The sequence below is a fragment of the Primulina tabacum genome, chromosome 3, assembly GCF_025594145.1.
Source record: "Primulina tabacum isolate GXHZ01 chromosome 3, ASM2559414v2, whole genome shotgun sequence".
Taxonomy (NCBI): domain Eukaryota; kingdom Viridiplantae; phylum Streptophyta; class Magnoliopsida; order Lamiales; family Gesneriaceae; genus Primulina; species Primulina tabacum.
Genome location: NC_134552.1, coordinates 10055287 through 10079581, shown reverse-complemented (window position 1 = coordinate 10079581; position 24295 = coordinate 10055287). Strand labels below are relative to the sequence as shown.

General features: G+C 34.9%; 4 protein-coding genes across 12 annotated transcripts; 2 read left to right on the top strand and 2 right to left on the bottom strand.

Annotated features, from left to right (window-relative positions):
* Window positions 1–566: 566 nt before the first annotated feature.
* On the bottom strand, window positions 567–5340 carry LOC142540120 (double-stranded RNA-binding protein 1-like). 6 transcript variants are annotated; one of them, XM_075646044.1, is made up of 6 exons: window positions 4817–5340; window positions 4421–4540; window positions 2710–2948; window positions 2404–2620; window positions 2000–2122; window positions 567–1001 (listed from the first exon to the last, which is right to left on the bottom strand). In XM_075646044.1, exons 1-6 carry the CDS (start codon window positions 5172–5174, stop codon window positions 883–885), a joined length of 1176 nt encoding a protein of 391 aa, XP_075502159.1. In that variant the 5' UTR covers window positions 5175–5340; the 3' UTR covers window positions 567–882. The 6 variants fall into 6 exon arrangements, with proteins under 6 accessions (XP_075502159.1, XP_075502161.1, XP_075502160.1 ...); XM_075646046.1 differs by having other exon boundaries at window positions 2710–2858; window positions 4817–5339; XM_075646045.1 differs by having other exon boundaries at window positions 2710–2945; window positions 4817–5338.
* Window positions 5341–7535: 2195 nt separating this feature from the next.
* Window positions 7536–10079, top strand: LOC142540119 (membrin-11-like). Its single transcript, XM_075646043.1, has 4 exons — window positions 7536–7908; window positions 8939–9059; window positions 9151–9297; window positions 9539–10079. The coding sequence occupies exons 1-4, from the start codon at window positions 7646–7648 to the stop codon at window positions 9698–9700; spliced, it is 693 nt and encodes a 230-aa protein (XP_075502158.1). The 5' UTR covers window positions 7536–7645; the 3' UTR covers window positions 9701–10079.
* A 1045-nt stretch (window positions 10080–11124) lies between these two features.
* LOC142540118 (large ribosomal subunit protein uL30y-like) lies at window positions 11125–13307 on the top strand. Of its 2 annotated transcripts, XM_075646040.1 has the most exons (7): window positions 11125–11284; window positions 12006–12189; window positions 12273–12370; window positions 12451–12508; window positions 12639–12718; window positions 12812–12914; window positions 13002–13307. In XM_075646040.1, the coding sequence occupies exons 2-7, from the start codon at window positions 12010–12012 to the stop codon at window positions 13215–13217; spliced, it is 735 nt and encodes a 244-aa protein (XP_075502155.1). In that variant the 5' UTR covers window positions 11125–11284; window positions 12006–12009; the 3' UTR covers window positions 13218–13307. The 2 variants fall into 2 exon arrangements, with proteins under 2 accessions (XP_075502155.1, XP_075502156.1); XM_075646041.1 differs by lacking the exon at window positions 11125–11284 and having other exon boundaries at window positions 11984–12189.
* A 1924-nt stretch (window positions 13308–15231) lies between these two features.
* Window positions 15232–19490, bottom strand: LOC142540117 (putative membrane protein At1g16860). 3 transcript variants are annotated; one of them, XM_075646039.1, is made up of 6 exons: window positions 19219–19490; window positions 19008–19053; window positions 17310–18324; window positions 16642–16797; window positions 16049–16260; window positions 15232–15745 (listed from the first exon to the last, which is right to left on the bottom strand). In XM_075646039.1, exons 3-6 carry the CDS (start codon window positions 18180–18182, stop codon window positions 15553–15555), a joined length of 1434 nt encoding a protein of 477 aa, XP_075502154.1. In that variant the 5' UTR covers window positions 18183–18324; window positions 19008–19053; window positions 19219–19490; the 3' UTR covers window positions 15232–15552. The 3 variants fall into 3 exon arrangements, with proteins under 3 accessions (XP_075502154.1, XP_075502152.1, XP_075502153.1); XM_075646037.1 differs by lacking the exon at window positions 19008–19053 and having other exon boundaries at window positions 19219–19489; XM_075646038.1 differs by lacking the exons at window positions 19008–19053; window positions 19219–19490 and adding an exon at window positions 18809–18969.
* Between the last annotated feature and the right edge of the window lie 4805 nt (window positions 19491–24295).

Sequence of the window (24295 nt, the reverse complement as noted above, 5' to 3'; positions counted from 1 at the left end):
ATAAAATCACTAAGCAACTGCCTTCACATGAACGTGAGCTCACGATGTCAGTCCGTTAGATGATGTTTTCAATTAACTTATGCAAAAAATAATAATAAATAAATAAATTTTATTTTGTCACATCTACAATTAACTTTTAGTAAATTATTAAATAAAATTTTAATAACATCTCCATATCATTTTTCTAATGTAGTGGAACCAATTTTTCTTTCGCACATCAATATTATTGTTGTTGTTATTATTTTTTTTATAGTAATGGTAATGAGTTTTTTTACAAAAATAAATTTGATTGTAAGCATAAGGTGATTTTCTGAAGTTTTTTTTTAAACAAAATAATACAAAATATGAGAAGATCGAAAATCGTAAATTATTATCAAACAAACATATAAACATCATGAAATTGGTGGAACTACATTTTATCCCAATAAAAAATAAACTGATGATAATAATAATAATAATAATGGCCAAAATACAGGCAAAATATAGCCATATTTAAAAACTCCACTGAGTAGTGACTAGTGGGTAATTTTTTCAGTTTGCGATGACTAATGATTAAGCAGACCAGGTCAGCGGTTAATATACTTTTCTTTTCGAAGGCATGGATTCTACTACCACGGAGTCTGTTAGCCAGTTTTAACAAGAGAGATGCACTGTATCTATTCAGTTTGTCATCTGTTACACTAGATGTACAAGCAAACCTATGCTGCTGCAACTATGCGGAGGGTTCCTGGTTAAGCTTCCACTTTATAAGCAACCCATTGGTCATCATCGCTACAGGGCATCACAGAGGCACCATCTGGAATAGGAAAATCTGATTTGCGAGGAAAAACCACTGTTTTGCTACAAAAAATGCGCGGGGATTCATGCTGCCTGGAAACAGGTTCAGTAACAGGTTGATGCTCTAGTTGTGCAGATGGAAACTTCAGGAGGGAGCACAGCCGGCAAATTGGCTGTCTCGTTTTCAGGAGAGCGTTTGATTCTTTTGGCATTAATCTCAGTTTCTGGAGACAAAATGAGTAAAAATGAGTGCTCACTTGGACTAGAATCAATTTAGAATTAGAATAATAAAAACAACAAATCATCATACATCATAGAACTAGAGATGCAACATCGCAAAATGAATTTATAAATTTTATAGTGAAGAGTAAAGATACAGTGAGAAAGAAATGAATGATAGACACCCAACTAATAATGGCGACACTTTAAGGAGATCACACCACGAATTACAAGCAACAAGAACTCATTGTAACCAAACAATGGTAATTTTAAAGGTCACAAAGTATTAAGGAGGAAGGGTGGTGATCCTAATTCCTAGGAGGCCAATTTTTATGTTAGGTTTTCTATTAAAATCAATGTAAAAAATGACGGGAGGCGATGGCGGGGTGGGCGGTCAGTAGCGGTGCCTAGACAGTTGAATTTCTTTTTAGCAATTTTTTATATGTAATTATATATTATCATGATCATGCAATGAAATTACAAATAATCATAATTTTTTATGTAATATATGTAATTAAATAATGTTTATGCATAAAAAAGCTTCCTACAATATAATACAATCTAGAAAATGTGCAAATAAATATATAAATACAAACTAACAAGATAATTAAGACGGCGACTATAGATGGTTTGAGACAGGTGGTGACTGATGGTGAATGATACTTGAAACCAAAAGGATATACAAAAGAAAGTGTGAAGTATTTTTATTATATCTAGGTTTTTTTAAATTGATTGACTAGTTTTAAAAATTATTTGACTTTGATAATTGACTAGGATTTTAAAATCATTAACCACCTCTGTCGCCTGCCTCGCCCGCCAGATAGCCTCGGACCGCCTCAGACAACGGCGAGGTGGTAGAGGGCCGCCAAGGGCCGCAACTAATTAAAATAAATTGTTACCATTTTATCCACTGCCAACCTTTGTATATAAAGACCATCCATATCCCGTTGACATTAAACCACAAGCATACATGGGTGGAAATATTCAAATTTTCTGAAATCACCTTCATTTGCCACAAATTCATCTCGTTTCATTGTTTCCGTGGGCAGTGAACTCTGAGTGAGATTATCGGAAACAACACATTCCACGCTAGATGATGCCTTTGAGCATTCTGTCACAAGGGATGCTGCAAAAAGATGTCTCTGGTAAGCCCATTAACAGTATTCATTAGGTCTAATACAAAAAATCGATTTTAACAAAGTGGAGAAGCACATAATAAACTTTCAGCAATTGATCAGCTACTTAAATGCAAAAAAATTGTCAGGACATCCATGGCAATGAGAAATGGAAGAGCTTTACACGTGGAACTTACAACAAAAACAATCCATCATTATAATAAATTGCCATGCACAGTACCTTACAGACGCTAAAACCAAATCAACACCCAGTAAATTCTTAGTTTCTTACACTCTGTTAGAGCACAGTAAGCGACTGAGGCAGCATTCATCTCTGCCTGCTTTTTGTTTTTGGCTTCGTCACCATGGAATGTACTGCTTCCTACCTCCACAATGGACTGAAATACAGATCTGTGAGGTAGACCCCATCTGACAGTTTCATATGTTGGACAAAGAAGACCCCTCTTTTGTGCCAGTTCCTGTAGAAGGTTTTTGTACAAGCCTCCATCCTGATGTAATTTTCAGATTAACAATAAATAACGAATTAGCTACATAATAAAAAAATAATTGAAAATTTATGATTTGTTTCAGCACTAGCCTCTTGACTCTGGTCGATTTGCAACATCTGACACGCAACCATTGCAACCGCATGTTCAGCCTCCTTTAATGTAGGGAAAAATTCCATTGTTTCGTATGATTTCCCGTCAAATGACACTCTTGACTTAAAGAGGCGAGTATGCGGAGGCCCTTTGGATTCACAAGTGTAAACAGGTAAACTGAGATACCTCTTTTGGGCATGTTGTTGCAACCGATTCTTGTACATGTGCAGTGAACCTTCTTCAAAGGAAAACGAAAAAGAATACCGATGATATAACATTTTAGAAATAACAAATCCTTCCATCCACATTTTAAATCTACCATTTCAAATGTGAAACAAGATACAAGTTTTTTTTTTTTTTTGAGTGAATCTTGCATCTTCCCATGTTTACCTTTCAAACATAGGGATGGATGTCCGAGTCAATCAAATCATGTGTTGCAAGTAAAAGGACTTTTTTAACAACAAACAAAAATTTATAGAGTACGTTAGTTTCAAACAATGGAAAACGAGTTAGCACTGAATCATCGGATGGGAAACCATGATTCAATCTTTGTATTGACAGCAATGCTTTTATCGAATTGAATTATGGAACACAGATTTGGGAATCTAAACGGTGTCTTTTCAAATTTTGGTTTATCTAACACTGTAGCCAGGGGAAAAAAACTATTCCACTCGTCCTTATTGTATGTCACGTATATTGAAACCATTTTATGATTAGAGTAACTCATAACCGTTAGTCATTCGATAATTTTTCCCTTCACTCTAATCACATGCCCGGATTTTACCTGTTGCACATCCCTACTCAGTTTTACAAACTTTTAGTCAGCTGGTCAACCTGCATACGTGCTGATGATTAAACTGGCCAGAATATATGATATTTGCAATCATATAATTAACAATAGACAAAAGAAATTAAATTTCATCAAAGGGATTTCTTCCTGTCCAACCACCCTGGATAGAAGAACTTAAATTCTGGACATGGATGATTGGTGTCAGACACAAGCACAAAAAAAGTACTTGCCTAGCACGTGGTAAGTGAAGAAGGAAAGCTTTTCTAGCCAAAAACATGCTTTATAAATGTCGCTTCAATTTTTTATTTAAGTTTCCCCTATATGCAATAGCCTCAAACCATTTTTTTGGAGTTAACAGGCCACTTTTCTCCAAAGTTGGAAACTCTCAAAGAAAAAAAGAACACAAGAAGAGATGAAAATTCTAAATGAACATTTCCCATTTGTAAGGCATGACCAGAATGACTACATATTATCCCAGTAGGCTGTATCAAAAAAGGATAACTCCATATCAAGTTCGAAGTTTGGCGCATCATGCGAATTACTAGATGATGTAAGCCAAAGTTAAGAATTGGGAACTATTGATTTCATTTGGGAATACTTCATTTGTGTTCAAGAATTTAACAATTGTGACTATTGATTTCATGGGAATACTTTATCTGTGTTCAAGAACGACTAACAAGCTGATCAGTAACTTATCATTCAATTTAACAGTTGTGATGCAAATGCCCTTGGTTTTATAGTAGATCTTAAAGGCTCTGAAATATACAAATGTTTATCACCCAGCTGCCACCAAACTTTACAGAATATAAGTTTGCACAAAAGTTCACAAATTGATAGAGGTATTAGAGAAATTAAGCCCACCAAAAGATCGTAACACTGAAATGAGAAAGAAACATTTTTATGATCTTTTGAACTCTTACCGCCAGAACCTATTGGTGTTTTGTAAAGCGTGGAAGTTTGTGTCGTATCTCCCATACTCGGCTGCATCATGTCCTTGTGGACAGGTTCCGCAAGTGCACTGTTGTTTGGTACCAAAAGTTCTGAAAATATTACAGAGATGCTCAAACAACGCAATGAAATACTTGACATCTTCAAATTATATGATTGTGAAACTGAAGAGTGCAAATTCTGTGGTTGAACTGAACTGAAAAGGATATAGGATCTAAAGGATATGATTAAGTACCAACTGGGACTGAACATGGAGGTAAAGTAGTTCGTTTTTTAAGAAAAAAATAAAATGTGCTGCAGAGGCCAGTCTACAACAGCAGTCACCCCAAATTATTAAAATTAAAAGACAAATAAATCAAGATAAGTACCGGGAGGAGGAAGTGGAAGCGATGATGGAATTGGAGAAACTGGAACAGGCTCAACATTATGCGGCATAGGAGCGAGAGGGGAAGAACACGCCGGAAACACAGGCTGAACAAGAGCGGAGGGAGACTGTTGGCCACGAGGAGGCGTCGAAATATTGAAGTGATCATAGGCCACTTTAGCCACCGAGTTTTGAGCTTCCTTAGCAGACGAGCATTCAGCCGGAGTCTCGAAATCGAGGCCGTTAACAACAGCAATAGCTTTGAATCTGGGAAGATGATCTGGGCCATCTTTGATGGTGTTGTATTCGGGTAGGTTCCAGCTCTTCCTCTGGCACAGCTCCTGCAATTTACACTTGTACATTTTCAGTAGGATTGAATCGAAAGAGTGATTTAGGGTTTCGGAGATTCAAAGGGATAGCAAAACAAAACAAATCTCGAAGCTTTCCGGTGATTGAGAAACATTTACTTCTGCTCTGCTCCTCCTCTAACTTACAGAGAAAATATGGCTTTTTCCATATAAATTAAAAAAATCTAATGTCACCTATGACCGTTCGGTATATATAAATCTTTGTCGATGGTCAAACTTCACCCATTTCCGCAATTTACAATGAAATTTGAACTGAAATTTTCTATTTCTTTTATATAAAAAATGATACATTTATTCATTTAAAAAAATGAAAAAAAATACATTTTTTATTTTGGAACTCACACAATTTTTGCTTTTTGCCTTCTTTAACAATGAAATCACATTCTTAATCTTGTAAATTATATATATTTTTAGTCTGATTACGATAAATTTTCAATTTTAATCATGTAATTTGTATATTTTTTTTCTTATTTAACTATAGTCCGGCCTGTCTATCGCTTAAAATAACATCAACAATGAATTTTTAACTCTTGCATCAATTCATACAATAAATTTTGGATATTAAAAATGAATATTTAAAAAGACAATCCATATTCATCAAAACTTAGTTTGGGATAGGTATACTAATCAAGTTCACAGTGCTCCCATTTCCTGTCTTCAAACACCTTGAAAGCCTGCTCAGCCTAGCAAGATTCTGCAGCGCATCATATTATTAGCTGCAACATAGCTAAAATCCAACACCAAAAAATTGAATAACACACAAAAAAATGATCATAATTACCTCGAAAACAAATACATTTAACTTCATACAAAATTGGTTTCAAATCTATAAAATATCCATCGTTATCGAATAATACTCTATTCTTGTAAATAACTTTATTAACTTTAATATAATCATATACCAAATAACTCACTAGGGTGAAAATCCAAACTTGAACTAATAATGTTGATCCCGAAACAAAAAGCTACATAAAAAAGAAGAAAAATGAGCAATTAAATCTGACATTTTCTTCTATGCATGGCTAGTGCATGAAGAAGCATGTTGTAATTAAAATATCCAATTCCCATCAAAAGCAACTAGCAATATATTAACAGTGGAGATATTTCCCGGCTTTCCCGCTTTCTATATCAGCTCTGTGATTTCTTCTAATTTATCAATCCTGTCGGGAAGAGATCAATTTGACAGTAAGACTAATTTTCTATTTTAGAAACTGAGTTAAAGTACGTCAAACATGGCCTCAGACCTTTGCAAAATCTGAATCCTACAATTGTTTTATACACACAACATTTTGATAATGCAGAAAGTTGGTAGATCATGGCCACCGTGGGAAGATCTACATGCCCACACCCAATAAGAATGACAACGCCTAAAGTCCCGAGAATGGAATTTGAGTTAGTTTCCCCTCACCTTTTCAAAATCAGGAAGATCTGCAGTGGATTGCAAAGGGTAAAATGTAAAACAGTGGCAAGGCAAATCATGCACATAATAGTATTCCATACGCCAACAAATTTCGTGTTTCTGGGACAAGATCTCTTATGCAAAAATCAATGACCAATTAGCCAACATAAAGCAAATTGACAGCCATTATATTCTAGCCGTAACCAGTGAAATGTTCGAGTCTGTTATGTTACTCATCCGTGTGCATGCACAGAAAATTATGGAGTCACAAAGCATTCCTTCGTTATCGCTGCTTTCATAATTTTCACGGCATACTGGAAAACAAAAAATACTTAAGTTAGATGACATCCCTTCTAACAAGGATTGAATTTTTATCTCTAAAGAGGGATTTGGTTACCGCAATCCCTTCTACCAAATTATGGAGGACGACCAGTGAAGAATGGAACTCACCTTTTGAAGTTCGTAAATTCAAAGCAATTTGCAATCTGTTTTCATCTACCCGTGGGCTTAGTTTGAAACTATTTGAACAAAAAATGAAGCATGAGCGTACTGGAGTTTTCGGGGCTTGTCTTTGAAGCGTAGCTTGCTGTTACCTTCGGACTATCTTGACCGCGGCCATGAATCAAATCAAATATTTATCCTAGTAAGGGGGCTTAACCGTGAAAGAAACGGAAAGACGAGCTTCGATCCTCTCTGTCTTAAGCTCAATTTATAATTAATGGATCTTCAAGTATCCGGTACGTGTATAGTCTAATTTTTTTTATATGAATTGGATAATTCTTAGGCTAACCTTGTATTTGGAAACCATATTAACAAAATAACAAACCTATACAACACACTCGCTCCGATAAAATATTGGAACGAGGAATCGAATTCAAATCTTTATCGACCAAAAGTTTCACCTAATCCACGTATTAAAAAATGAAGACGTGTGTATAATATAATTTTGATAAAGTTCGGGGTGCAAAATGCGATGCCTAAACTTTCAGAAGGAATCAATCTTTCAATTTATTTCCGCCTTAGAAAACAACGTTAATTTTACAAATCATCTCTAAACAAATTGGCCATGGAGGCGGAAGGAGGCGGCGGTACTCTATCGGAGCTGTACTCAATCTCCAAGAGGCTGTTATTGAGGACGAGAGACGCCTTGGAGAAGAAGCTCGAGCGCCTCGAGTACTCGTCGTCAGTAAATGCTGTCATTCCCGGGGCACCTGATGATCAATCCACCGCGGTTCGACGAGATATCAACCAGATCCAGTTTTTGTGTTCCGACATGGATCGCCAATGGCGTTCCATCGCCGCCAAATCGCAGCGTGATCTCTGGAAAAGGTGCCGTTAACTTGTTTTTTACGTTTTTTTTCCTTTTTTTTTAATCATTGGTGGGTGTAAATTTAGGTCATGAATTGGACGGATTCTGGATTGGCACGTTTGTTGTTTAATTACTCTCGTTTTTTGTGCGATTCAGGAGCCTCGCTTCCTAGTTAGATCGATTCATGGAGTAACAGGAGGAGAGGGGGATTGTTACTTGTTGGAAAGCGAAAAGAATTCATTCGATTTGATTGATGTATTTGGAATCAAGGCATATCAAATCTGTTATTTAGATTAATCGTACTTGTTTAGATACTTGTAGGTAATTTGAATTTCAAATTCATTCATCATCAATTTGACATCCCCAAAAATAAAAGTCATTTGAGTATCACCTATCAAATGTTTTCATCAAATATTAAATCCATCAACCCAAATTCAACCCCATGTGTTTCCTGAGAATTTTGGTTTGCTTTTGTTGCAGTACAGGGTTTTGGATCTGTTTTGGTGGAACTGGGTATGGCTGGTCATGATGGTTATGCTAATTTCCTTTATATCCTGGTTCAACTAAAGTGATGGAAAAAAAATTATAACATGTTTTTATATATTGATTTGTAAATAACAGAATTACTTATGTTCATTGCCCTCTGTTGGATTTTCCTCTGTTACAACTTGTTTTTTTTTTCATGTTGATATCTTTTGTCCTGATTGCATGTCAAGACTCTTGTACCATTTTGTGATAAAGGAGGGAAATCTTTTATCGAATAATAAAAGATTTCCTAAAATCATATGTCGTCAGTGCATTTAGAAGGTGAAATAAAATTGATTCAAGCTTTGTTCAACATGGAAACAGGAGTTGAAGAATGGACTACTTTTGTCAGTGGTCCTTGTTTCATTCTGATGAAATCATATGCCTAATCATTAATGTTGTTTTAGGATAGAGTTCAACCTCTTGACTTACCTTTTATCAGACTTCATAATTCATGCTTGTTTGTTGCAATAGATCTTATTTATGGAGTTGCTCAATTTTTTTTTTCTCCATGATGTTGCACAGAAAAGTGGAACAAGTCAGTGAGGAGGCTGAGTCATTAAGAACTAGTCTGGATAAATACTTATCACGGCATTTAAAGCGAATACAAGAAGCCCAAGAGAGGGCTGAATTAATTGGAAGAGCTGTATGGACTCTTGAAGATACTCTCCAGGACAACTGTTTTTGTTCAATTATTTAAATCAACTTATTTGGTATTGCTTTCCCTTTTTTTTCAGAATGGAGATTCACATATATTGAGAATTTTTGAGGAGGAAGCACAAGCGTCAGAGTCTGTACGCAGGTCGTCCCATCTACTAGAGGATGCTTTTGCGACTGGAGTTGCCATTCTTTCAAAGTATAGCGAGCAAAGAGAACACTTGAAGGTAATTATTATTCACTCCTTACTGGGTACTGTTATAAATGTTGGTATTGAAATACATGTAGCAAGTAAAACTTTTACGAAATACATGTAGCAAGTAAAACTTTTACGTAACATAGCAAAAAAAAAAAAGAAAATACACTGGAATTTGAAGATTTTTGCAGTTGAGGGTTGCAGCATACCGGTTTTAAGCTAACATTTACTGGTTTTGATACAACTCTTTACCCGTATGCAACTTTGAGCAGAGGGCTCAGAGGAAAGGATTGGATGTGCTCAACACTTTGGGGCTATCAAATTCCCTGCTAAGGCTGATTGAAAGGCGTAATCGTGTTGACAAATGGATCAAGTATGCTGGCATGGTTTTTACGGTGATTGTCATCTTCTTTTTCTGGAGGTGGACCAGATGATCCTATCAGCGTAATCAGCTCTCAAGCCAATATAGTTCCAAGTTTGATATCCTGCATGTTATTTTCTTATGGACGTTTCCGTGTTAAAGTGGTCGGATCGATTGTTGTTTGGCATGGGTAAATGATCGAAAACACCATAGAAGGAATTTATCATCCAAAGCTACTTGGCTACAAAGTTTACTCGAGCAACGGAATCGATGGAATCGGTCTCACCTTCATCACATGAACAGAACAGATGCACAGGAGTTTTCAAAAATGAAAACATAATATTAAGTTCAAATTTTGTAAAGAAAAATTCATAATCTGCAGCAAGATGATTCTTTACTGTTGTTGGGCAATTAAATGTATACGATGAAATCGGATCCATATATTAGTTAATTAATTTGAATTGATATAAAACTGTAGGAATGCAGCTCAATTCTAGAGTTCTCTTTAATAAAATCATTTTAATTTTTTTAATAATAATAACACAAAAATTCACATGATCCCGGGTACACGTCGTTATACGTTGTTCTTTCAAAAACATTGAGATTGCCAGTAAGAAAACATCGTATGATTAGAATACACACATCAATATCAAACATAATATTGTTTGGATAGTGCTTCAAAATTTGAATAAAACTTGCATTTGATCGTCAATAGAGAATAATTCGGACTGTGAACAAATGTCCATGTTGTTTCTGGGATTGAAATTTGATAGGAAAAACAAGAAGAAACAATGAAAATGACTTGTACAGTCAAGTGTTGAACACTTTTTCTTTAAGAAGAATTTGTCCCTCACAATGTGGTAAAGGTTTGTGGCAATCTTCTCCCAAGATACAACTACAACTCTTGGATAATATGCACTCAAATATCCAAGTTCTATGAATGGAACTCTCTCTTGTTGAAGAAGGAAGAAGAACAATATGCAAATGAAAAATTACATGTTTTTTATTTTCAATAAAAGAAGCATTTAATGTTTTTCATGTGAAAAAACATGATCTTTCATTCATAAGAATATCCCTTGACCATTGTAACTGACCACAATCATCAAACAATGCCAAGTAAATGAAAAAATTCAGAAAAATCCGAAGAGACGCCTGTGGGTGTGTTCTGTGCGCGCGCCCGCGCGAGCTGCCGATAGCTCTCGGCAGCGCCTGCTACTGTTCATCGAATTTTTTTTTAAATTTGGTTTACGTCCCTTACATGTTCCGACTACTCGTTTGAAGTTCTTTCAACATTCTATGAACTCGTTTCGAGTTTAATTCAGAACAATCGAAATTAATATTCATTCATTAAGCTTCGTTATTCGTTTTTGAATTTTTCAAATCACACACATTGATTAATATGCTTAATTTTCATTCATTGAACGTCAAAATCATCCAACAGTTCATACTTCATACATAAAATATTTCAAATACGGGCTCACCCCTATGTATTTACATTTGGTCAAATCCCACATGTAATGGGCCTCGCCAAGCCCGAAAATTACAAAGTAGCGCCGCCGATATATGAACTAGGGCTGTTCCCCTTGCACCAATCGAAGTACCCTCACTACAGCAGGAGGCCCTAATTCTCCTCGCAGAGGCGCTAATTTGATCTGAGGTAATAAGCGGGCATGAAGCTCACCAGCATTTCCGTTTTAATTATTTTTATTGATTTCCTTATTTTGGTTTTATGCATGATGGATGGATGGATGGATGTTTAATTGAATGATGATGATGAGTGAATGACAACATAGGATACGAAATCTGAATCCCATTATTCTATTTCTTGTCTCGAATATTTTTGGAAATCTTTATTCTGCTTAGTTCCTGTAGCTAGACGGTGCTGTTTGATTCGTTGAGCCCTGGCATGCAGGATAACTCCAAAGAAGATAAATTTGTTCAATTTTTATGTTTGAAGCATTATTGGATTAGTTAAGAATCTGGAAAATGTTCTTAATTTTGCTAATCTGAGGTCTGAGATTTGAGAAGCAACAGAAACGTATGGAAATAAGGTGTCTATAGAATTTAAAATTTACCGAATGTCATTCAGATGTTATGCTGCACAATCTTACCATAAATCTGTAGCAGTGGACTGATTAAACCTTACATTGTGAGAAAATCCTATCTCATCACTGCCAAGTCCTCCATGAATAAAGGCAAGCACGCAGACAAATTCGTAATTCCTGATACGTTGTTGAAGCTAAGAACGTATTTAGACACAATGTATTTAAATCTGTTAGTAGACTAATAACCTAGTTTGAAAGTTTGTAATATTAGAGTTTACCACCCTCAAGGCGGGTTGTCATTTTTTGTTTTGTTCTACTTGGCTACTGGGATAGAGAAATGGGTGAGGAGGTCAAAGGTGAAGTAGTCCCTGAGTCAGTTTTCAAGAAACAGAAGAGGAACGAGGAATGGGCGCTTGCTAAGGCAAAAGAGCTCAATGAAGCAAAGAAGAAGAGGTCCGAGACACGAAAGTTGATATGCTACAAAGCAAGGAAGTATGCTAAGGAGTATGAGGATCAGGTGTTAATTGAATTGTTTTTTTGTTATAACCAAAATGAAACATAATATTTGCTGAATGTCTTTGTTTGCTCTACTGTTTTCAGGAGAAGGAGTTGATTCGCTTGAAGCGTGAGGCTAGATTGAAGGGTGGATTTTATGTTAATCCAGAAGCTAAGCTTTTGTTCATTATCAGAATTCGTGGGTAAGGCATTTACTTTTCAATATAATTTTATAGTTATACGAGCATCTCCAAGCATGTTCATGATGTCATTTGGCTTTCAGAATTAATGCAATGCATCCGAGAACCAAGAAAATTCTGCAGCTTCTTCGGTTACGTCAGGTTATTGATCCTAAATTTTATTGGAATACCCCATTTATAAGTTTTGCTTCTCTCTTCAATCAAGTGTTTGCTTCCAATGTTTTAAGTTTTTCTACATTCTAATTAATCATTTTTGTTAACTCTTGTGTAGATCTTTAATGGTGTCTTTTTGAAAGTTAACAAAGCTACAATGAACATGCTCCACAGGGTTGAGCCTTATGTTACTTATGGGTAAGCCACTGCTTTCATTAACAAAAATAACATCAACTCTTGGGAATCAAATGAACTACCAAGAAACTTCTCACTGCTATATAATTTTGTCAGGTACCCTAACCTCAAAAGTATCCGTGAGTTGATTTACAAGCGTGGTTATGGGAAAGTAAATAAGCAAAGAAATGCCTTGACTGACAATTCCATCATCGAGCAGGTTGAGACTTGGACAATGTTTTGTTAAAACTGCTGTTAATTTCAAGATTTCCCCCTTTTTAATTTAGTTGTAGCTGTGTTGTGGTAGGTGCTGGGTAAACACGGTATAATCTGCATGGAGGATCTTATTCACGAGATTATGACTGTTGGACCCCACTTCAAAGAAGCAAACAACTTCCTATGGCCATTCCAACTCAAAGCACCTTTGGGCGGTTTGAAGAAGAAGAGGAATCATTATGTTGAAGGTGGTGACGCTGGTAATCGCGAGGATTACATCAATGAGCTGATTAGGAGGATGAACTGAGTATCTTTTCATTTCTGTTTTTCACAAAAGCCTTTGTTTTAGTGCCGAGATTTTTTATTTGAATTAAATTGAAGCGACTTTGGTTGGTTATCTCTTTTACCTTGATGGCTCCTTTAAGATGCCTGGGATTTACAAGTCAAGTACCTAACCGTCGACTTCGAACTATATATCTATTATATTTACTTTAATCCATCTTATCAAGCGAATAATAATTCTCATTTCTTTTGCAAAAAAAAAAAATTGTTCTTAATTTTTGGAAAATTTAATTTATAATTTCACAATCTTTTGAGCTGAAGCACTCGTCTTGGATTCAAATGATGGAACGTGTAAATCAATTTACGAAACATTCATTTTTCAGTTTCGTTTCAATTAGATCATTTGATATGTTGTATGTCAGTTTAGAGTAGCCGTACTTATTATGAGGAATACACCGTCAAATGCTTGCCACAGTCCGTGCAGATGTGTCTCCTTTTAACTACAAAGCCACGAGGCAGGAAGCAAATCCGACACTTGATCTCCACATCCACCGCCTCCACCTTGCCAATTGATTTTCACAACGTTATTTCACTTGATCTCTTTCCTCCTAACCACAAACATGAACGCAGCTCATATTCATTAGTTAATTTGTTGCTTTTCTTGCCTGCTATTTTGTATACATGAAGGTGAACTTTTGTGATGAGTTACTCTTACGTACGGGGTTCGGTGGACACACAGGGACTGATCAGTTGGCCGCTTGGTGGTTGCTTGGAAGCAGCGTGGATATTAATTGAGCATAAACAACAATGTAGTATAATTAATAAAGCAAAAATAAAGGACATCGGTTAATCGACAATCACAAGTAATAAGTCAGATGCGAACATAACTTATACACGATCATAAACATATGTTAAATAAATGGAAAAAGGCCATAAAAATGACGAAATCAAGGACGACACTCACCGTGCACATTTATATGAGACCACCGATGAGGTGAAACTCACCTATTGAATGCAATGAAATATATCAAAATTATATATTACATAGGTGAATATTACATCATTAGTGCTCACATAAATGTACATGACGAGTATGCAACATATCAAATCTGTATATTATGAATATGATTCCAACTGTTGAAATTTATTTGGGCCATGTGAATTGGTGTACTCGCAGCTTTGCTTTTTGAAAAACACAAAGAAGAATTCAAACTTCAAAGTAGAAATTTGTATTAATTCTTTGAAACTAATAAATATTTGGATTCTTGCATATTTTTATGTTATATTTGAAAAATGTACCTCAACAACATATATGATGACATTGATTACACATTTCAAATAATTGTTTATGATTGATTGCTGTCGAGTGTACGATCAAATACATAACATAATTGAAAATGGAACAAATGGCCAATACAATTATGTCTCTTCAATTCTAAGCAAGGGGCCCCCGCTCATTCATATATAACTCCAATTTTGATGATAAATCTAAATCAATCAAATATAATAGAAAATCTTAAAAAGAAATTAATCTTTTAATGTGATTGGTTTCGATCAATGATAGTACTATTGCATGATAAACAGATTTTGATGATAAAACGGATTTTCGATCCAATCCGACTCATAAAATACATACATACTGTATTTTGAAATTCTATGAATCTTTAAATTAATTTTCCGTGTATCACATGCATGCATCTCATAATCACGGGTCAAATTAGAATGCTGAGGAAGAATAAAATTTTAAAAAAAAAAATCAACATATATATAATATAAATAATTAAATTCACTCAAGAAACCGCGTTGAACAATGGTAGGATGAAATTAGATTATAAAGCCTCATAAATTGCATTTCAGCAAAAATACACCTCCATGTTATAAAATTTTGGAAACCAAACTTCTTTTTTGCCCTTTCTTAAAAAATGTTAGTTAATATCGACAACCTCAAATTCGAAAAGATTAAGACGTAAAAAGTTACAACGTAAGTACATACTTCATTTCCAAGCAAAAGAGAGTGGCAAAAAGCCACAAAGAATATCTCAAGCTGAAGAACATATATGCTTGTCTAAGAGTAGTATTTGCCATCTTCGACACAACCAAATTTTCACAAGATCAAAGAATAGTCAATTAACCAAAACATTTCCAACAGAACATGAATCTACAACTTCTGGTAAATTTTCAAGGCTCCTCCACAATACCTAAAATAATCACACCAACGCTTTTTGAAAAACTTCCTGATCAAAATGAAATTGAGTTGGAAGAAAATACGAAAACTATACAAATTTGCCTTCATGTTCTTGTGTTTCTAATATTTTACCCTCTGATAACAGAAACCCGTTATGGTATGTAAATGGTACCCACTAAACTGGTATAACATCTATCTTCGAGGTGTCCTCGCATCTCAAAACGACACCTTCAAGACTTGCAGGCAGAATGCATTTACTCCACTGGCATCCGGTTGAAAAGGGTTCTGGAGGAGGAACGATCATTAAAACATTCTCATTTCGCTGCACCACACCCATAACACTGACGGTGCTGCCTTCTTTGATGTACCTAGCAAGTGTTCGAGATAATAAAGGTCAAGCCTGGCTAGTAGGTTGAAGCCCAGATAACGGCCAATTTTCCATACTATAATTGAAGATATGCACCGAGTTTATTGATCATCAGGGACTATGCGAGTTCACATTATCCATCCACAAAGACTGCACTTGGTCAATTAATATAGGCTCAGACAATGAGAAACCAAATTACCCATCTTTCCATTATTGCTCCATCGTTTTCAACATTGATTGCATAAGAACCATTAGCATGAAATGCAACAACATAGAATGTTTTGCAAGAAAATAAACATCTTACCCTTCTTTCAAACACATTACACAGTCATCACTTGAAAGATTCCTTACTCCTAACCATCTGGAAAAATCAGAAGATGCATCCCCATTTGACGGATTGATTTCAACAACCACCGATTCATCAACATGGGGCGTCACTCTTGCACCATAGCCAGTCTTAACCAATGCCCTCAATCCAGATTGGAAATCAGAGATATAGAAATCAACCACGTGCCTCTGCAGTCAGACAGGATCTATTAAGGGAGTGTGTGAATTTGGGAGACAAACAACACGTGGATCAAATACATTTCACAATTAACCAACTCTGAATAAGTGAGATTCAGATAAGTTTCGATCATGGCAGGCTGCAGCAACCAAATGAAAGCCAGTACTACTCTAAAGAGTATAGACTTATGAAACATGCTTGATACAATACAAATAGACAACATAGAAAACTTGATAATAACAGACAAAAGATAGCATGCAAATAACTCAAATGTGCAAATCAAGTTAGTTTAACAATCGTCATTTTAAATAAAAAAAAAATCAGCGAGTAAATCATGTGAAAGATCAGAGCCAACTAGTTAATTTTCAGAAGGGCAGATAGTCCTTTCTCACCTCTAATGCACGAAGGCCCCAGGTAAAGCGGCGATGAGTGGGATTTGCTGCTTTTGAATCCCATCCCCTGTACTCATATAAACTTGTGGAGGTATAAACACAACGGGGAACTTTCTGGAATGATGATTCAAGAGGAACGTTTCCACATGTGACAACCTTCAAAGTCAACATTTTACTGGTTAGACCAGTTGTTTAGAATTCATCAATTACATGAAATGAAATCAAGCAATACTTACTATTCATTGATGATACATACAGTAACAAAGATGACAGACTATCATCATACAAAATTAAACATAGTGCCAACCTAAAATTTCCAAAGAAGAAATTAGATGAAATGTTGTGTATGATGCCACATGAATTGAATTGTCACATGCCAATTTAAGTCCAATGTAATGAATATCGGATGCCAATTACCATTTCAAAAAGAAAGGAGAGATACTTGATAAAGCAGAGATACGATAACATGGAAATAGATAAAGCAGAAATACTTGATAAAGCAGAGATACGAGGCATGTAACATCAACTTCAGATAACATGGAAATAGATATTTCTAAACTGACTTCTTGAAAAGAGGCAGGGGCACACAAAAAAGCAGGATCAGCGGAAATTATTCATAGAACATGTAATATGAAAACTTATATAAGCACAATTCAAGACATATATACCCCCGAAACTTTAACAAATTGGCCATCTTTCGCAGTTCGTAATTCAGCATCAGGATAACAAGCTATATAACTGGTAACAGCTCTTCTTCCCCAACATGTATTCCAGGTAAATACTGTAGCAACAGCAACAAAAAGCACGACAACGACAAGAAGAAGAATAGGGTTGTGAACAGCTCCAAGAATAAAACCGCCAGCAATAAACCCCATCACGAAGAGAAGAATGATGGACCAAAGAATTGGCTTCGGGAAGCTCCTCCGGAAGGAATATTCATCATCCTGACTGAGGTGGGTAACAGCCTGATTATTCACAACAGAAGCATTGTGCAACTTCATTGATCCAATCGACTCCAAAGGGCCAGATGTTTTCCTAGGAGCCCCAGATGAATTCAGTGGACCTGAAGTAATAGGTCCGGATGTAATTAGACCTGTGGTTGGAAGAACTGGTGGAAGAGGACCAGAATTCTGACGAGAAACAGCTGTTCCTCCTCCTTGAGGACCAGATGATTTTTTCAATGGTTCCCCATGTTTATTAAGTGGACCAGAATTGGTTTTCTTCATAGAGGCTGACCCAGAAACCCCTCCAGAAGAAACAGAGGCACGATTGACAGAATTTAATTGGCCTGAGTGCGAAGATGTGCCACCAAATGACCCCGTTCTTGTCGGAGCATTACTTATAGGACCAGATTTTCGGGACCTTGAGCTGTCCATAGGGATGTCAAACATCTTTCCAAGCTCTCCAGACCTTTTGATATCACCACCAGTGTAAGGCATGGCGACTGAGCTCATTGAGGGAGTCTTCTCTTTTGGCTGTTCAGGGCGGCCAGACACATATAGGCCATTGCTCAACTGATGTGAAGGAAATCGAGAACCCATATCTCAGCCGCAACTCTCCTCTAAAGGCCAACGGACAGACTTTTGAATAACTATATACCGAACAGCCACTAAATTATGATGATAATTACAATGCAGTTCAGAAGCTCAACCTAGCGTGCTCGCTTCCAGTAGGATATTATACCTACAAATTAAAAATAATAATGATAACATTTACATGCTAAAAAAACTCCTCTAGTCAAGTTGAAACTGTAACACATTGTTCAAGATGTAAATATACCAAATTTGAGATAGCATCAACAGATACATTATGAAAACCCCAGAAAGTAATTCAGTAATGGAAATGAAAATTAGAAACCGAACGAGAATCCACAGCAAATTCAACAAAACAAGAACACAATCTGAATTAGCAAATTGCACTAAAAGGCCCCAAGATAAAGTGATTGTGATAGAGCGAAAAGCAGAAACTCAACAATATCAATTTTATCCTAAAATGCAAGAGAACCTCATCCTTAGAGGCCATATGCACATTTCGCACAAAGTGGACCGAAGATTACCACGAGGGCAGAAGAAAACTACACTATAGACGCTAGATCTGGAAACGAGTTAACTAATTCCAATCATCAAGACAGTGAATAAAACCCAAAAGGCACATAGAATTACTCAACTTCGGCTTAACATTATCAGAAACAATAAAACACCAGACTTCGCATTCATATCCAGTCGAGCCTCGAGTGGAGTAGGCAACTTCACAGATCCAACGAAAACCAGAGTACAGCAAAATTACCCAATCCCCCATTGTATTAGAATGTGACGAATCAAGCGACAAACGGGAAAATAAAAGATCCATTTTGGGACAGAGAATACCGGAAATTACAAAGATCCGCAACCAAAAGTCACAAGCTATCAAGTTCTGAAACCAGAAATCCAAGAAAACTTCAAGCCCATTCCGACAAACACACAATCAAGAAAACCCATGTCTTCTATTTGAACCAAAAATGTGTGGAATGGGATAGATCATCGAACCCACACGCAAGTCAAAATCAAATCAAAGCAAGAAAAATGTAAAGCAGAGTACCTAAAGACCACGGAGACATCGGGGGGTCGAAGCTAAAGAGAGAGTAGAGTTAGTTGCTGAAGAAAAAAAAACGTTAAATTTGGGGTATATCAGTGGACGCAGGGAAGAAAAGTGTGAAACTTGAAAACCCACACTTCACCCTTGTTGAGTTCTGTTGGTCCATCGGTTTTCTACTGCTGATGTGGATGTCCAATGACGGTTTTACGCTTCCGGTCGACATGGAATACCCATCCTACCCTTCTTCTTCCAGTGTTGCTGCTACTTTCCAGGGCATGTTTGGCTAATTTTATTTATTTCTTACTACTTGTTTGGGAACTATTCCGATACGTGACTTGATGATATTTTGCTTGTGTGTTTGTTTAGACTTCACTCAAGATAAAGATAAGCATTGGCCAAAAGTGACGTCCCGATGTCGATGATTTATAATTCATTTGATATCGGAATTTTAACCGATGTAATAATCTATTATCGTTCAATTCAAAAAAAAAAGTGGCGCGAAACGAGTGTCAGTTAGTTTCGTTATCATTGTCGTTTTTTGTTATTTATTGTCGAACGTTACAACGTGTATAAAATAACTATGTTTGACTCAAAATTTTCACTACTCCCACATATGTTAGATTATAGAAAATATGGCATATATTCTACCTTTTTAATCTGTATTATTATGTAATGAAATTCCTCTTTTGTACCATCATTATCTAAATGTCAACATGACTCACGTCTCAATAAACAAATTAACATTCAAATGACCACGCCATGCAAATCTCATTAAATAAATTTCACAATATTTCAATAGTACGTATCTTGTGAGACGATCTCACGAATCTTTATCTGTGAGACCGGTCAACCCTACCGATATTCATAATATAAAGTAATATTTTTAGCATGAAAAGTAATACTTTTTCATGAATGATCCAAATAAGAGATTCATCTCACAAAATACGACCTGTGAGACCGTCTCACATAAGTTTTTGTCATATTTTTTATATAATTTTTTTTTAAAAAAAATGTTATTAATACAAACTACAGATATATATATAATAAATTTGTATCATTAATTTTATTTTAAAAAAATACATGTTTTATCTAAACAATAATTATAAAAATTTTAAAAAAAAATCAACTGTACAAGGTTTGAAAATACAAAAACTCAAATCCTCTTTTTATCTTTTACAAGAAAGATAATATCTTTAATTTTTTTTCCATACAAAGTTGATCCATGTATATTATATCCTATCTAGATTTATTTTTTTTTCTTTAATTGTTGAAACTATTTTCTATGTTCTACATTAAATAAATGTATTCTGCTAGAAATCGTGAAATCGAGCCCACCAATATATGCACTAATTGCAAAGGTCAATCTATTATTATATTTATTTGTTTAAACCTAACTCTTCAGTCATTAGTTATTGGATATCTATATACCAAATTGCCCTTCAAAATACAAATTAAATGCACCACATTTCTAGAATTGAAAATATATTTTATTAAAAAAACTTTATTTCCACAATGCCTTTTTTTTATTTTTACCATAATAAATTTATTGCAATTTGTGATTTAAGAAAAAAATACTTGGATACTTTTGTTTGTACGCATGTAATATTTATTTATCATTTCGACCTAGATGATGCTTGACTGGATTTATAAAATAAGTCGTTTGACAGCTTATAAAATATTTTTATATCTTATAAACTTTCGAGCATCTTGTAACATATGAAAAATGAATAATAAAATTAATAGCTTGTAATATGAGTGTCCAATTGGGGTCGTATATAGGGGCAGGGGACAAATTTTGTTGGGATGTTGGTGGGCACACTTTTTATATGTTCCTTTTGTTGTAGAGTTACTATCAATCATGAGAATGTCTGTTTTTTTTTTTTTTTTTTTCAAATCAATTGCGAATTTAATTACACCTTTGATCTTCTTCTTCTTTTTTTATGATATTTTAAATATATTGGTGTATGTATGAAATCTGAATTATTATCATTTTATTAATTGGTATATTAAAATCCAGAGAATTTCATGATAAAATATTAATTAATTTTAGTATGTTTTAACAATAATGTGTAAAGATTGAGTTTAAATTACATATTTGAATAGCTAAAAGATTATTTATTTTAGGAGTATGTCTTTTGTGAGACGGTCTCACGAATTTTTATCTGTGAGACGGGTTCACAATAAAAAGTAATACTCTTAGCATAAAAAGTAATATTTTTTCATGGATGACCAAAATAAGAGATCTTTCTCATAAAATACGATATGTGATACCGAGTTTTTGACTTATTTTAAAAAGTTTGAACAATCTACGTAAGCGATCTGTGTGTGTAAAATATAAAAATACAAAATATAGGAAATTTTAATTAACACAATATAGACACGAAAACTGAAGGTTTCAGGAAAATTTCATTCGGGATCGGGTGTACCCATTTATATTTGGACTGGGCTGTTGAAATTTTTTGCAGGGCTAAACTGAATGAAAGCCCATATACAAAATTTTTTTGTGTCTTCTTTCATATACGTACGGATTTATTTTTCCTTTGCTTTAGTAATCTTATATTACTATTTAATTAAAATTTTACAAAACCTTTCATCGAAAATTTTATTTTTTAAAAAAAATATTTAATATCATTTTTATTCATATTTTAAAATCAATAAATATCTTTTTATATATTAAAATTTTTAGATATTACGGTTTTTATTTTAATATAATCTCTATTTTTTTTTACCAAATAAATCAACGTAAAAGAAGCCCTGGCAAATTTTATCGATACACAATTATCGAGATGTACAGAATAGCCCATGCAATGTAAAACAAAAACAACAATATAGCAAATAATTATAATTGGACGCGTTTGCCCATATTTGTCTTGAGTAGTCTCTTGTGATACAGTCTCATGAATCTTTATCTTTGAGATATGTCAACTTATTGATATTCACAACAAAAATAATACTTTTAGCATAAAAGTAATGCTTTTTCATGAATGACTCAAATAAGATATCCATATCACAAAATACGATCCGTGAGACCGTTTTACACAAGTTTTTACTTTTGTTCCTTCAAGTAGTCTTAAACTTAGAAAGACATATTTTATCAAGTGCACAAAAATTAAATTTTTTTTTGCTTTTTCCTCCAAGCTACTAACATACTTTATCATATATCGAGTTTAATTTTAATTTGTCTATCTTTTATTAATTATTAATACAAATACATGCGCATTATGTGTATATGTAATATAACATATGAATATGATATGCATATGCACAATATATTTTTATTTTTTAGATAATTGATCTAATTTTTTTTTTTACGAAATAAAGAATTTGGTTAAAATTTGTTGTATCTAAATAATAGAGGTACCAGTGGAAAAACAGGGAAATCATTCAAAAGGAAAAACATGGAATTTTTTTTAAAATTTGGAATTAACCTAGAATGAAATATAAATAACATAAAATTTCTTGTGACACCCCACAATTTCGCCAATCACACGCTCCAGCCCAATAGAGGTTCATCAGATGGCAGAGTCGGACTCATCGCCAAGCCAGAGAACAGGTCCTTCTAAAAAATTATTTATCAAGGGCTCATCATATTATCATGGGCTTTTTAAAAAGGTACCAAACATGTGATAAGGAGGATTATTTATCAATTCCTCCCTTATCCCATGTACGAAACTATGCCTAAGATGATAAGGAATATATGTGGAGGGTGAGTAAAGTAGTTGGAAATGGAGGTGTGTCAATTATAGCCAATGGAGGTGACAAGGGTGGAGATGAGCTATGAATTGTGGCATGTCATTACAAGAAAAACGCTAAACGACAACGGATTTTATCCTTTCAGATGACCAATGAGTTGTTGCAGATAAGGAACTAGGCGAGCAATGAAGTGTAACGAGTGAGGAATAGAGCTGGGATGTATGCTAACGAGTGTTGAATGTGCTAAGGAACCAAAGATGAACTCAAGAGTACTCTTTGAGATGCTGGGGAGCTGAGGATATGCTAAAGAGTGTGGATGAGCCGATGAGTTGATTAAGCATTAAGAAACTAAGAGTGTGCTAAGGGGTTGTGGATGTGTTAAGGAGAGTCGAGTGTGCTAAATAGTTGAGAACGAGCGAAGGAGATAGATACGTGGTCAATGTAATTAACAAGGGTGGAGGCTTGTCTTTAGTAAGCGAGTTCGTAGCTATTTTCTCGTCCCATGGGTGAGCTTCTCTATACTTGACTAGCCTTAAGAAGGCGAGTCCCTGGAGGAAAAGAGCATCATGAGTTGCACGTGTGTTGTCCCTAATTCATACCCGTGGTCCACCATATTTTTCTTATAAATATCGGATTTGCGAATTTCATTGTTTATTCGTTATTTTCATTCTTAGCTACCTTATTTATGTTCTCATACCTGACTTGAGTTTCGGAAGAGCTACGTCCCAAATCCCAACCCCGTTCTAACATTTCGTTCATGTTTTCAGGTTTGCCCTAGGTTGGAAACCTTGACTCGAGTCGACATCAGGCCTTAGAAAAAGATCATATAATTCTAGTGAGTATCATCTTGTGAAACTGTTTTTATGGATTAATTTTATGAGATGTACTCCTTGATTAGACCCGTTTAAAAAATATTATTTTTAATGTAAATAACATTATTTTTCATTCTGTCTAAAGATCGGATCGACCCATCTCACGAATAAATATCCGTAAGACTCACTTATTGGAGACAAACCCAATAATAAATAAATGAGTCTGGGTATCATCGCAAGACGATCTAAAGTTTTTATGTATTCTTAAATAAATGTCATGTATTCTTAAAACATATCGATATTAATATTGGTGTGGCAATTAATTTTGACATATTAAATAAATCTTCGAAGTGAACATGTTGTACGGTCGTAGAAAGGTTCAAGAATAGAGGCAATCGCTAAGTGCTAACTACCCCGTGGAAATTTTCTCCTTACCATTCGGCGTCGTTAATTGTTGGAACAATCAATGTAAATTAATATCTTTCAATGCCCCTACAGTAAGTGTTTAATGTGTACACCAATTAATTTATTTAAATTTTTATTTTTGTGCCTAGAAAAAAGGTAGAGATTTGTAT

Coding starts and splice junctions, on each gene's coding strand:
- LOC142540120 (XM_075646044.1), bottom strand. CDS start 5,174: ATGTACAAGTGTAAATTGCAGGAGCTGTGCCAGAGGAAGAGCTGGAAC. Junction 4,541..4,816: donor GCTTCCACTTCCTCCTCCCG/GTACTTATCTTG, acceptor TAATATTTTCAG/AACTTTTGGTACCAAACAAC. Junction 1,002..1,999: donor TGAATTTGTGGCAAATGAAG/GTGATTTCAGAA, acceptor TTTTGTCTCCAG/AAACTGAGATTAATGCCAAA.
- LOC142540119 (XM_075646043.1), top strand. CDS start 7,646: ATGGAGGCGGAAGGAGGCGGCGGTACTCTATCGGAGCTGTACTCAATC. Junction 7,909..8,938: donor CAGCGTGATCTCTGGAAAAG/GTGCCGTTAACT, acceptor GATGTTGCACAG/AAAAGTGGAACAAGTCAGTG. Junction 9,298..9,538: donor AGCAAAGAGAACACTTGAAG/GTAATTATTATT, acceptor AACTTTGAGCAG/AGGGCTCAGAGGAAAGGATT.
- LOC142540118 (XM_075646040.1), top strand. CDS start 12,010: ATGGGTGAGGAGGTCAAAGGTGAAGTAGTCCCTGAGTCAGTTTTCAAG. Junction 12,719..12,811: donor GAGCCTTATGTTACTTATGG/GTAAGCCACTGC, acceptor TAATTTTGTCAG/GTACCCTAACCTCAAAAGTA. Junction 12,915..13,001: donor ACAATTCCATCATCGAGCAG/GTTGAGACTTGG, acceptor GTGTTGTGGTAG/GTGCTGGGTAAACACGGTAT.
- LOC142540117 (XM_075646039.1), bottom strand. CDS start 18,182: ATGGGTTCTCGATTTCCTTCACATCAGTTGAGCAATGGCCTATATGTG. Junction 16,261..16,641: donor GGGGCCTTCGTGCATTAGAG/GTGAGAAAGGAC, acceptor GTCTGACTGCAG/AGGCACGTGGTTGATTTCTA. Junction 15,746..16,048: donor GTAATGTGTTTGAAAGAAGG/GTAAGATGTTTA, acceptor AACACTTGCTAG/GTACATCAAAGAAGGCAGCA.